This window comes from Engystomops pustulosus, chromosome 3, assembly GCF_040894005.1.
Source record: "Engystomops pustulosus chromosome 3, aEngPut4.maternal, whole genome shotgun sequence".
In the NCBI taxonomy this organism is placed as follows: Eukaryota; Metazoa; Chordata; class Amphibia; order Anura; family Leptodactylidae; genus Engystomops; species Engystomops pustulosus.
Genome location: NC_092413.1, coordinates 137,948,530 through 137,961,820, shown reverse-complemented (window position 1 = coordinate 137,961,820; position 13,291 = coordinate 137,948,530). Strand labels below are relative to the sequence as shown.

At 36.2% G+C, this 13,291-nt stretch overlaps 1 protein-coding gene across 4 annotated transcripts in view; it reads left to right on the top strand.

Annotated features, from left to right (window-relative positions):
- LRRC1 (leucine rich repeat containing 1) overlaps positions 1-13,291 on the top strand; it is a 165,119-nt gene that overhangs the window by 126,701 nt on the left and 25,127 nt on the right. For all 4 annotated transcript variants that reach the window (XM_072142281.1, XM_072142280.1, XM_072142283.1 and 1 more), the window contains exon 15: positions 10,321-10,530. In XM_072142281.1, coding sequence (XP_071998382.1) covers positions 10,321-10,530 — 210 coding nt within the window. The remainder of the gene's footprint in view (positions 1-10,320; positions 10,531-13,291) is intronic.

The following is a 13,291-nucleotide window of genomic DNA, read 5'->3' as shown; positions in this document are numbered from 1 at the left end:
AAGGGATAGAGGCAATGCTCTCTAATGGCAGTTTATGAAAATATATTTAGTTTAGGGGGGTTATTTTGCATGACGGGTTCTCTTTAATCCAGCCCTGTACATAATAGATGTATTTTCATATTCTGCCCAGACTTAAGATAAGCATATGTTTCATTTCCCTCTAGCACTATACTTCTGTGACTGCTGAGAAACCTTTCAAAAGATTGAAGTAGTTTAGCACTTCAGCTTCTCCTACGGTTTTCATACTTATAGAACAAGGATTTATTCCTCTCATTTTTTCATCCTTAAAATCTCGAATTCAGTGCATTCTATGATCTCTTGCCATGCTTTTATAATTGGATCATTTTACATGCCAACTTTAATTCCTTTGATTACTCATTTGGTATTCTAAATCATTTCATAAATACCGGTAAGAGCTTTGAATTTTTCCCCCCAGCTCTTTTGCGTATAGTTCACTAGGGGCCTCCATAGTTGCTAATAGATAATATAAATTAAAACAAAACTCCCCACAACATTCCTGATTGCATCCAATTAAAAATGTTCTTATGCTCTTATTTACTGCTTCAAAGAACTCCACATACACCTTGTATGGCAATGGAAACTGAGGATCTGTGCTGTAAATTGAATATTAAATTAAATATGATATTTGTTACCTTATATTTGTATTTCTTATGTATACAGTAATTGAACATCTAGTCAAAATGTCCTTCGTTCACATTAGTTGTGGAACTAGAATCTATTTGATTGCCATAGCCCTTTACAAAGTAGCCCTTGAAGGTAGATGGGAGCCTCAGAGTTAGTGGAAGAACTCAAGCTAATAGTGTTCTCACTTATTATAGTTGTTCTCACCTAAAACTAGTGGTTTTAACAGTGTTCCAAGAGGTAGCAGATACTATGCGAATGCTTGCTGCTCATCACCACCTGCAGTTGTTTATCACAGCAGCTTATAACGAATTCAGTCCGATTACAACCCCTCTCTAATAATCATCTCTTCACTGCCTCAATGACCTACACACAATGTGTGCCTTCACAGCTGAACACATCTGTGGTAATAATAATAATAATAATTCTTTATTTGTATAGCGCACACAGATTACGCAGCGCTGCACAAAGCATGTCAAATTGGTCCCTGTCCCCATGGGGCTCACAATCTAAACAGCCTAACAGTATGTTTTGGAGTGTGGGAGGAAACCGGAGTACCCGGAGGAAACCCACGCAAACACGGAGAGAAGATACAAACTCTTTGCAGATGTTGACCTGAGTGGGATTCGAACCCAGGACCCCAGTGCTGCAAGGCAGAAGTGCTAACCACTCAGCCACCGTGCCGCCCCTAACTTTGTCACCACATCTCATACCCTCATGCACAAGCTCCAGTCTCTTTGTGGTCTTTGGCATGATAGGTGAGAATGATAATCCCACTAACCTGATGCAACGCTTATACTTTACCCAGCTAGTGTCTTCTGCTCACTTGTTTTTTGGTTTCTTTGACTAATGATTCTAGTAAAGGCAGGAGTGTCGGTAAATTGATGAGTACTTTATTGCTGGAATTGTAGACTTCCCCATGGTCCTAGTGGGGTTTTCCAAGATTTAAAGAAAAACATTTAACAATGAATATATTGCCCAATTAGTGCCAAACAATTTCCCAACATATGCTATCATGTGCCATGATAAACCAGTACACTGCATGCACATTATTCATACTTGTTCATAAGGAGCCCTCTATAACCCAATATTCCATATAACTGTAATAAGAAACTGAAACTGTAAGTGGTCCTTTTGTAAGATTTGCAGAAACACATTTACTAAGAACAATGCAAATTGCACTATATGCAGTTTGCCTGGGTAGTGTGCAGAGATCACCAGATTCAGAATTTCTGGTGCATGTTTTTCAATATTCTGGCACCGTTTGCACTGCTCTGACAGACTGCACTACTTTTTTTTGCTGCACCTTTAACAAAGGTCGTGCAACACATTTCTGTCAGACTTTGCATGATAAATCTGGCGCACGGTCCAACTGACCTCAGTGCAGAAATGAGTGTTGCATGAAGCATAGTGCAGACGTGCCACAAAACAGTCATGTGCAACACAAATGTGAAGCAGGCAGTTCTTAAACACCTGTGCAAGCAGTCAGGGCCGGTTCTAGGCAAAGTGGGGCCCTGGGCAAAATTAAAAGTGGGGCCCCAAATTAAAACTATTTTATGACCAGTCACAGTCAGCAAGAGGCTCCATTTAGTATGGTAAAACAAACTGTAATATGGGAAAATTTTACAGGAGATAGATGATAGGGAGATTGGTGGGCAGCACTGTGGCTCAGTGGTTAGCACTACAGCCTTGCAGCGCTGGTCAACATCTGCAAAGAGTTTGTATGTTCTCTCTGTGTTTGCATGGGTTTCCTCCGAGTCCTCCGGTTTCCTCCCACACTCCAAAAAATTACTGGTAGGTTGAATAGATTGTGAGCCCCATTGGGGTCAGGGACTGATCTGGCAAAACTCTGTGCAGCGCTGCATAATCTGTGTGCGCTATATAAATAAAGAATTATTAATTTTAATTTAATTTTAATTTTTTTTTAATTATAATTTATTATGATATTATGATAGAATTTATTATGATAGAACATAAATATGAAGGATGATAGAGATTTCTAGATGCAGAACTATAAAGTAGATGATATATACAGGAGGTATATATGAGAGATAAATACAGTAGAAGAGAAATAGAAGATTAATTAGTAAATAGATAGAGAAAAAGCGAGATATATAAATGGCCAGATTATAGGAGCTAGATAACTAGACAGATAGATATATAGACAGGAGATAGATGATAAGCATCTTCACCAGGGAATTCAACAAAGGGGTGATAACCCTTTCACCGCCCTGCATTTTTGGATATTTTATCACGTTATTGACCAGAGCCATTTGTACAATTTTGACATTTAAAATTTAAATTTAAATTACAGCAAAAAGAATTAAAGTAAACCCAACAAATCACATATTTTCTGAAAGCAAACACTTGCCCCATTTTCAAAATTGCATTTAAGAGTTTATAGACATAGGAGCCTTCATGCAATTTTGATCCGAACTGAAACATTTTACAAAAAAATACTTAAAATTTGACTTTGATGGTAAAAAATGTGCTCAAAACAGAAAATATTTACCTTCACATCTAATAAATATAATAGATGGACATGTGTAGAGCTCACAAATGTCCCATATTGATATGTTCACATAAATAAATCCACATAATATCACTACAACTGTAATAACTAGATATCTGCTTTTCAGCTACAAATTTTAAGACAATCACACCTACAAAATACATCAATAAAACAGAATAAAAAGTAAAGGCGCCTAAATAAAACCTATAGAATTTTGAAAGCAGACAACCAGGTGATGCATTTGGCAATTAACATTCAAAGTTTCCGCTAAAATCTGTACAAATCCAGATACTTATATAAAGAAAATATACTATCCTAAACCAGTAAGATGTGAGGAGATCACACATACCGCACACCAATATATTCACCAAAATATGCAGCAAAGGGAACGTTACATCCACAGGGACACCAAACAATTTCTGCTGAAAACCCAAATAATAACTATATATCCATAACCCAAGCTAATGAGATAATAATAGTCACGTTTAGATGTGCGCCATTGTATTAGCTGCACAATAATACATGATATGAGGGAGAGCATCATAACATGGGTGTAAATAATGGAGGATGGTGGGAAATAAAAACTTTATTCCAGAACATCTGTGTGTTTTTGGTGTTACATATAACTTTATGGACATGTTCTGGGTCGCGGTGTTAATATATAATAGACACCTTAAGCAAAGAGGATCGAATGTTCATTGTATCAGTCAATTTTCGCCAAAAAAACTATCATGAAATAAAAGGCAATAAGAGAGAAAGTGTGTTCTTAGATAGTTTTGCATATAGAAGGGTAAAAAAAATGAATATTAGTTGATATTATCCCTTATCAGAAAGTAGTAACATATAAAGGGAATATTTCCGTTATCTGTGAGGTGCAGCAGCTCCTGTAGCTGCCGGCTAAGAATCTGGAGGGGGCTACACTTCAGAAGGCTGTATCTCTGGCTCTGTGGAACAAACAACCTCACTTCTTTTTTCCTATGAAAGAAAAGAGTCTCCTCTTTTATATAAATCTAAATCTGTGTTTCTAAGTGTCAGGAAAACAGAGATATTAACTGTTAAACTGCCATCGGGAGTGATTTTTATATATAAAAATGGCACCTGATATTCTCAATTTAAACCAGAATATCTCTGCAACCATAGCACCTAGAAACACAATTCAAGATTAATTTGAAAGAAGAGATTCTCCACTTTCAGGGGGCCCTGGGCAATTGCCCACTTTGCCTACCCATAGCGCCGGCCCTGCAAGCAGTTTGCACCTAATAGAATGTGCAATTTCAGATAGAAAACTGTTGCACGGCCCTTAGTAAATGTGGCTCTATTGTATTTTTTTTATCAAATTCTTTCCATCTGTTTCATATTTTCAGTTACAGGTTTTCCATTAAAATTAAATTACCTATTTCTTTATGTGCATACCCAGTTAAATTTAATATGATTTTATAATGTGGCTGTAATATTTACTTTCAAGTGACGGCTCAATTTAAATTGAAATGTAGAAAACAGAAACCTTTTCTTATTAATCTGAGTAACTTTTGATCCCGTGAAGTCCATAAATAAGACCCAGCATGAGATTTGCTTTGCAAATGATTTAATTTAATCAGCCTATTCATTCACTGCAATACAGTCATTTGCTGGAATTACAGCAGTTTAGGAGCTTATTTGCATTCAAAAGTAAGTGCAGATGTAAATATTCCTTGTCTTGCAGAAGTGTATATGGTAATCAAGATAAAATATTCAGAGTATTTACTTCTTTATGGATGACATAGTCAGGAAAAAAACATTTGGAAAGCTTTATAGCTATAGCCTCTGGCAGCAACTTCTGCTCCATTTTAATCCTTTTCGTTTCGAAGACTTGAGTAAATACCTGCTTAGTGCTTTTATGTAACACACACAAATAAGTCCTTGAAATATAGACCTAAATGTATTCCTGGCGCACTTTACAGTCATCCTGATAAATATTCTGTACAACCTAGTAACCTGAAGATGGAAGTATTTCTTACCTTGTTAGTAATAGAACTTCCCCCCAGGGGATCAATAAAGTAGCTATCATGTTATATTGTATTGTAATATTGAAGTGCAGCCTTCATTATCCTGCCTTCCTGTCAATACATATTATTTGCACATAATAATCAATTAATGGCTTTTTACACAGAATAAAAGGAGAGGATTGTGACATAAACAGTGTACACTACAAAGATATTGGGATTGTTTTGTAACTTGTCTCTGATTACTTAATTTCCCAAAAACTTACCTTACTTCATTCAGAGCAGTAAGAGCAACTTCCATACTTCAAAGTCCTATCAAACCTATCAAACCACAAGTAAAGTACCAAATACTTGTTCATACTTTAGTGTACAAAGCAGTTTAAGGTTTAATTTTTTGCAGGACAAACTGCTATCTTTCAACGTAGTGTAGTAGAAGAAAGAAAGCGGCACTCACCAGGTCAATCTTCTTTTATTGAACAACCATGGGCAGGGAGGTATGACAAGGCCTCACTCATGGCCTTGTAATACCTCCATGCCCATGGTTGTTCAATAAAAGAAGATTGACCTGGTGAGTGCCGCTTTCTTTCTTCTACTACACTACGTTGAAGCATTATTCTTGCAGCCTGCTGAGCACCACCGCAATATCCTTGATTATACCCAGCACTAGGTTACACGTGCCCTTGCCTTCCAACCTGTATACACGGGACTGGTAGTGCCGGCGTCTCCTTGGGAGGGTGTTAACACCACTCCTGCTTTTTTGTTGAAACTGCTATCTTTGTTGATACCATATTTGGGACTTTTATAATCATTTTTTTTAATCGGTTTATTGGTGGAAAAATTACTACTCTGGACATTTTGTGTGACACTGTTAACAATAATTCTAAATAATAGTAATAATAATTCTTTATTTATATAGCAATGTTTTGAGGTAATATATTTTTTTTATATTTTTGTCCATAGAAGTCAGGTGGCCGCACTGCCAAATGGGCAGGAATAGGACCTACTCTATCTTTTGTGGCTTGGCCCTGGTGTGGTGAGACGCACATAACTGTGCACAGTAGAACTCAATGGTGGTTGTGAGCTAGCTGCCGTTTTTTGCAGTTAGCTAATTGCTGCCATAAGTGCCTATATGTGAATCAGTTTTTGAGCCATATGTCAGCAAAAATAGTTTGGCTTCTCTAGTCACAAAGGACCTGCTCTGTGAAAAAGAACTTGCTCTGAGTTTTCTTCAGCCTCCCATGAATTGAAGAAAAAAATGTTTTCGTACTAGGGTCCATTGAAAGTATTGTGTTAGCGTGTCATCCACAAAAAAAAGGGAGACGACATACATTAGTTTAGCTTAGGATTTGTTCTAAACATATATCCTAGGTTTTCTTTAGTATGCTTTTATGTGTTTCTAAACGGAAGAGGGAACGCATAATTTAGTGTGATGACTTTGTGATATTACTTGTACCACAAAAATGTAGGTATTTAGGTGTACTTTTAAAGTCATATCAATATCAGATGTATATTTACATAACTATGGCCAAAAATACTCTATTCACCCCTACAGAAGCCTTTACTGCTTTTACTAAAACTGCAGTGCATAACATTTCCAACACTTAATGTGATGACTTCACCTCCTTTCATCTAATGTAAAATTTTGATCAAACCAATTTAATGTATCAAAAGCAGTCATCAGAAACATCTGGAAGAAGACACTTATTACACTTTGCTTACAAACAACTATGTAGTACTGGAGAAAATGCAAACTGAAACAACTGTAAAAACCAAAAGTCCATGTAATTTATGTCAAAACTAGATTATATGGAGATGAGAGTATATATTTTGTTGCATCACTGAATTCATTCTTTTCGGTGTTATTTAAAAGCCTGTACTTTTGTTCAAAGAATAATGTCACCAATCTGAAATACAAAAGAATTTTATATAATTGCACAAAGAATAAGCTATCCCTAAAAATATTCTACCAGAATCTATTGTAATATCATGTGAGTCTGAGGAAAGATCTGAACATTATATTAATGAGGAAAATTCCACAAATGCTGAAAGCAGTGTTCTGCCAATTTTATTTTGGGAGAGTATTCCTACAATAGCATCTCTGTAAATGCTTAAGAGGGGGAAAAATCCTGAATGTCTCCAATTATTTTACGGAGTACTGTTGCATAGAATCATCCAGTTATGGCATTAAAGTGAACTGGACTAAAGTTAAGTTAACTTTAGAAATTCATCGTCATGCAGCCATCTAGCAATCTAGTCTAGTTAAGGCCAGGTGCCCACACACCAAGTGTCAAATCCTACAATTCAGATTTGGTCAGTGAAAATTTGATTTTGGGTCCTAGTTCTATCCTAGTGCTATCGTAGAACTTGCCTTGTGATTTCTGACCATTCGTTTTTTAGGCATCTGAATTGTCAGATTTTTTCATTAAACCAATGCATGAAATTATAGTAATAACTTAATCAAAAATAGGAATGAGGGCCCTGCTCACCAGAGCTTGCAATCTATGAGAGGTGACACAGACACTTGTACTATGGTACAGCCATTCTTTAGGGAATACAATAATTAAATAATTAGATAAATAATGTTGAATTAACCAGAAGCTATTGATTAATGTCTCAGAGAAAGTGTTGCACATGTACATTTTTGTTAGTAATGTCTCCAACACTGCTGAATATGTCAATCAGGGCCAAAGCATGCAATAAAGCTTAGTAAACAATTTCAAGGTACATACAGATAATTTGCATATCCCATTAAAGTGATTGATTGAGTGATTGAGCTATGATTAGTTTGGAAAACTGTTACCTGTTATGTGGTGCTGGAATTTGTAAAATAGAAGCTGACATCTGTGAAGTAATGCAAATATGCCTTTGCATATTTAAGTAATGCAAATATGAGTGCCTGTAGCCAGGCTTCACTGAATGGCCAAGCTGAGAGCTCCAGATTGAGAAAAGTATAAACATTTGTTTATTTTATTGTGGTCATGGACTGAAATAACATAAGGTGAATTGGAACTCTAAATTACATAAGAACCACATAATTCCATAAGGACCTGTGTATGGTTTAGTGCATGGTTCTGAATGGCTCCGACAGGCTCAGATAAGCTTTCTGAGCTACTATTTTTTATTTCTTTTGTATTGCTGAGGATTGGTGGTCTATTTTAAGGCTTTTAAATGTCAAATGAACAATAATAAGTTCACATTCCTCTCAACTATAAAAAGAGGGATAAAAGCCCCTCCATTTTTCAGAAACAATGCCCATTGTCCAACCCCTTGTCCCAACCACAAACATAGTATAATATCAACCTTAATATCCCCAAATTGTATAATTCCCCCTTCCTGTGGCCAACTCTCCAGAGGACCCATACAATACCCCCTAATTCAACTCAACAACATATAATACCCTTCTTTAATTTTATCCTCCTTTTACTTTTGCAGCCTGTCCTCCTCCATCTCCCCTCATATTGTGGTATCCTGTCCAACTCCATCCCCCCAACATACAGTAGCCTCCTGCCCTCCTCCATCTACCCTCATATAGTGGCCTCTTGTTTTCCTCCAACTTCCCTAACTTTGTGGCCTCCTGTCCTTCTCCATATGCCCTCATATAGTGGCCTCCTGTCCTCCTCCATCTCCCCTCATAAAGTGGCCTTCTAGCCTACTGCATCATCCCTCATACAGTGGCCTCCTGTTTTCCTCCATCTCCCTTCAAATTGTGAGCTCCTACCTCCACACATCCTGCTATACAATATAGCAGGATGTGTGGAGGCAGGAGGAGTTGATCCTGCCACCTAATCCCTGCTCTGCAGCTCTAGTGAGTTAGGGTGGGGACCGGGACCTTCTCCCAATTGCCCCAAAAACCGGGACTGTCCCACTGAATTCTGTATGGTTGGGAGCTTAGAGTTCCCAGACTCACTACAAGACATTTTCCTCATCTAAATCAACAGTTTATATTGTATACACTTATACTATTAAAATGAATTCTTACATCCAAAGGAGCATTTGCTTAATATTTTTTTATACTTGGGAACAAATGATTTCTGATGAATACAATAATAAAAGGGCTCTGTACATCTGTTGTCCCCTAGCAATTAAATGAGAAAAAAAACATAGGAGTGACTTACTGTATGGTCTAATCTTTTTTTGCTCCACAAAATTCAATAAACATTCCTATATTACCTGTATTACTTTCATAGATGGGTTTTACATCCTAGTAGCAAAGTTTTGCAAAGCTCAGAAATTCCTAAATAATAATTTTTTTTCTTCCGATGGCAGATAATAGCTTCACAGAATCAGAATTAATGGCACAATTATTTGCTCCACAAGGCGTCAACCGAGACTAGTTTAAAACAGAAATAATAATGTTTCTATTTACAGAAAACATCTGTTTTCCTAATATATTTCCTTTCATGAAAAAGTCATGAGAAAAAGAATTCTCTCTATGAATTTGATGGTGTAACATATCAAGACATGATTAAAATGGCAAATTACACAGTTGGGGAGATGTTGGTCTTTAGACCAGTGCAGAGTACAACTAAATGGTTCTCTGCTGAGTCAGATTAATCACTGGGGAGATTTATTATGCCTTCTATGCCAGATAACTGGAGTATAAGCCTGAGCAGCCATACTTTGCACCTACTATTTGTTGGTCTAGTTTGCTCCACCAAAATCTTAAATTTTCTAGTGCACAAGCTATTGCCTGAGAGACCATTCCCACTTTACTGAGGATGTGCTCCTTTTTGGACAAGTCGGAAAACTGCCTAAAATGGTTTAAAACCCTCAATATTGCCATAATTTATTGCCGTGATATGATATAACAATTTCATTAAATGTCTTGCTTTCCTTCTAACGTAGCTAGGAGGTAACATCAATTTAAAATACAAAATGCTTATGGGTCAACTTTTTAAAGCTGTTTTTGTTCACCACAAACTATTAATGATCTATTAATTTAATAGATAACTAATAACAGCTGTTTTACACCACTGTCAAAGTCAGAATTGAGTGTGAATTGCAGGATATAGTACTTTTTATAATTACATGAAAATTATATTTTAAGTTAATTCATAGTGATGCAAAACATATTTAATAAAGTTGATGTTCCTTAATAATTATCAGATACTTAGTGTTTAGATTTTTATTTATATTACTTATAGATTAATATTTATTTAAGTATATGTGCTTTGTCCTTTATAGGACTCCAAGTGGCTTTTTAAGTATTTGAGAAATGGTTCAAGTCTCAACTGGAGTATTGTAGACTTTCAAAAACATTCACAAGTCCAACCAGGAAAAGAAAGCTATAACTCTATTCCTCTATGCAAGCCAAGTTCAACAGTGGAGAATCACAAGGAAGGGCGGGTCAGTCCTGAGCAGGAAGCAGAGGAAATGGAAGATCAGTATGATGAGGTAGGATAAACAGTTACTTTACAGTCTTTTGAAAATAATATCACCAGGTATTACATAAATATTCTTCCTAAAAGAGGGAAATCTAAAAGCATCAGTGCCCAAAACAAGTCTGTTGTAGATAACTATAAAATGTTCCGTCTTTTATCTTGTACAAAAATATAGTCCAAGAGAGAAGATGATGGAGCAGCACTGTGCATATGGGATTGAGTCCCAAAATTTTCTCAAATTAATATTTAGTGCAAATATATTAATGTCTAAGTTTGTTTATATTTCTATACATAATATTTATACAGGATGCAAATGAAATTTGGTGAAAGCAGATGATAATGGCTCCATGGAGGAACTGAAATGTTGTGTCTTTGTACATCTGATTATGATTGAATAAAGGAACATCTGTTTACTCAAGGAGTGCTGCTTCTACCAACTTTCTTATGCATCTCGTATAAATATATACATATAAATATAAACAAACTTAACCGTGAATAGATTTGTGCTAAATATTAATTAAAGCAAGTATTCTGGGGAGTAACACTATTTTATATTGTTTTAAAAAAAATAGGAAAAAAATACAGAAAAAACAGGGATGCCAGTATGCTTTCAGATACAAACAGGGGTTCAAAGTAGTGAACTTAAATTGATTTTATTAGAGGTTATTTAGACAACGTTTAGTTTCAACGCTGAACTGGCGTCTTCATCATGTCGAAGATAAAAAACAATAAAATAATATGAAAAATAATATTAATTATATATATAGCATCATATTCTGTAGCTCTTTACAAATCAATGTGAGAAGATAAAAAGAGGTAGGGCTCACTGCCCTGTCTGTCCTCCTGTGCCCCTTGCCACTCTCCTTACAGTTTGATTCAAACTTTGTGTTTTTTATTTTTTTTATTCCAAGTCATAGAGATTTTTCCACATATTTTAAAGTACATAAAATGCATAACAAAAAAAGAGTATTTTATTCATCTGCTATTTAACATTCACTATTTATGATGCAGGAGCTATTTTTTTTCATCATCTGTCATACTTATTTATTGTTACTAATTTTAAGCAACAAACTGTTATTTTATTTAATTTCACCTTACACTATGACCTTTTATATAGTTTCATGCCTCTTTTTATCTTCTCATTTATTCATTGTTCATATTATTTTTCATATTATTTAATCGTTCTTCATCTTTGACCTGATGAAGAAGTCAGTTTAGCATTGAAATGCATTGTATGGAAAACCTAATATAAAATCAATTTAACTTCACTATTTTGAACCCCTTTTTGTTCCTGGAAGCATACTCGTATCCCTGTTTTTTCTCTATTTTTTCTTATTTGTGCAAGAACATTTTTGGGCCACTGCCTCAACCCAGAAGAGTCTTTGATACATCTGTGAAGTACTTACAAATACACTCAATACTTCAGTGAACTAATGTTTTACATTTGCCCTTAATTTCATTAATATCAAGACCTATTGCTAGAGTTACGCACATTGGATCAGCTAACATTAATTGCCACCTACAATCATTTATATAAAATTGTAATTTTTTGGTGGAGAATCAACAAGAGGGACACAATTGTGAAGTAGAATGAAATTTATTGGATATTTAAAACTTTTGTAAAAACAATAAACTGAAAAGTGTGTGGGGGCAATATTATTCACCCACTTTGTAGTGCCACCTTTTGCTACGATTACAGCTGCAAGTTGCTTGGGGTATGTCTCTATCCGTTTTGCACATCGAGAGACTGAAATACTTGCCCATTCTTCCTTGGAAAACGGCTCAAGCTCAGTGAGGTTGGATAGAGAGTGTTTGTGAACAGCAGTTTTCAGCTCTTTTTTACAGAATCTCAATTGGATTAAGGTCTGGACTTTGACTTGGCCATTCTAACACCTGGATACGTTTAATTGTGAACCATTCTATTTCTTTATGTTTGGGATCATTGTCTTGTTGAAATATAAATCTCTGTCCCAGTCTCCGGTCTCTTGCAGACTCCAACAGGTTTTCTTCCAGAATGATTCTGTATTTGGCTCCATCCATCTTCTCTTCAATTTTAACCATCTTCCCTATCCCTGCTGAAGAAAAGCAGGCCCACACCATGATGCTGCCACCACCATGTGTGACAGTGGGGATGGTGTGCTCGGGGTGATGAGCTGTGTTGCTTTTACACCAAACATATTGTTTGGCATTGTGACCAAAAAGTTTGATTTTTGTTACATCTGACTGGAGCACCTTCTTCCACATGTTTGGTATCTCCCAGGTGGCTTGTGACAGACTTTAAATACAGGCCAGATTTGTGCAGTGCACGACTAATTGTTGTCCTTTGGACAGACTCTCCCACCTCAGCAGAAGATCTTTGCAGTTCATCCAGAGTGATCAGGGGCCTCTTGGCTGCATCTCTGATCAGTCTTCTCCTTGTTTTAAATGAAATTTTAGATGGATGGCTGGGTCTTGGTTGATTTGCACTTGCGCACCGCTCCTTGGGATGTTTAAAGTTTTTGAAATGTTTTGGTATCCAAATTCAGCTTTTAACTTCTCCACAACAGTATCACGGACCTGCCTGGTGTGTTCCTTGGTCTTCATGATGCAGACCCCTGAGACTATCATAGAGCAGGTGTATTTATTCGGAGACCTGATTACACACAGGTGGATTATATTTATCATCATCAGTCATTTAGGACAACATTTGATCATTGATCCCAACTGAACTTCTGGAGTGAGTTTTCTGCACTGAAAATAAAGGGGCTGAATAATATTGCACGCCCCACTTTTCA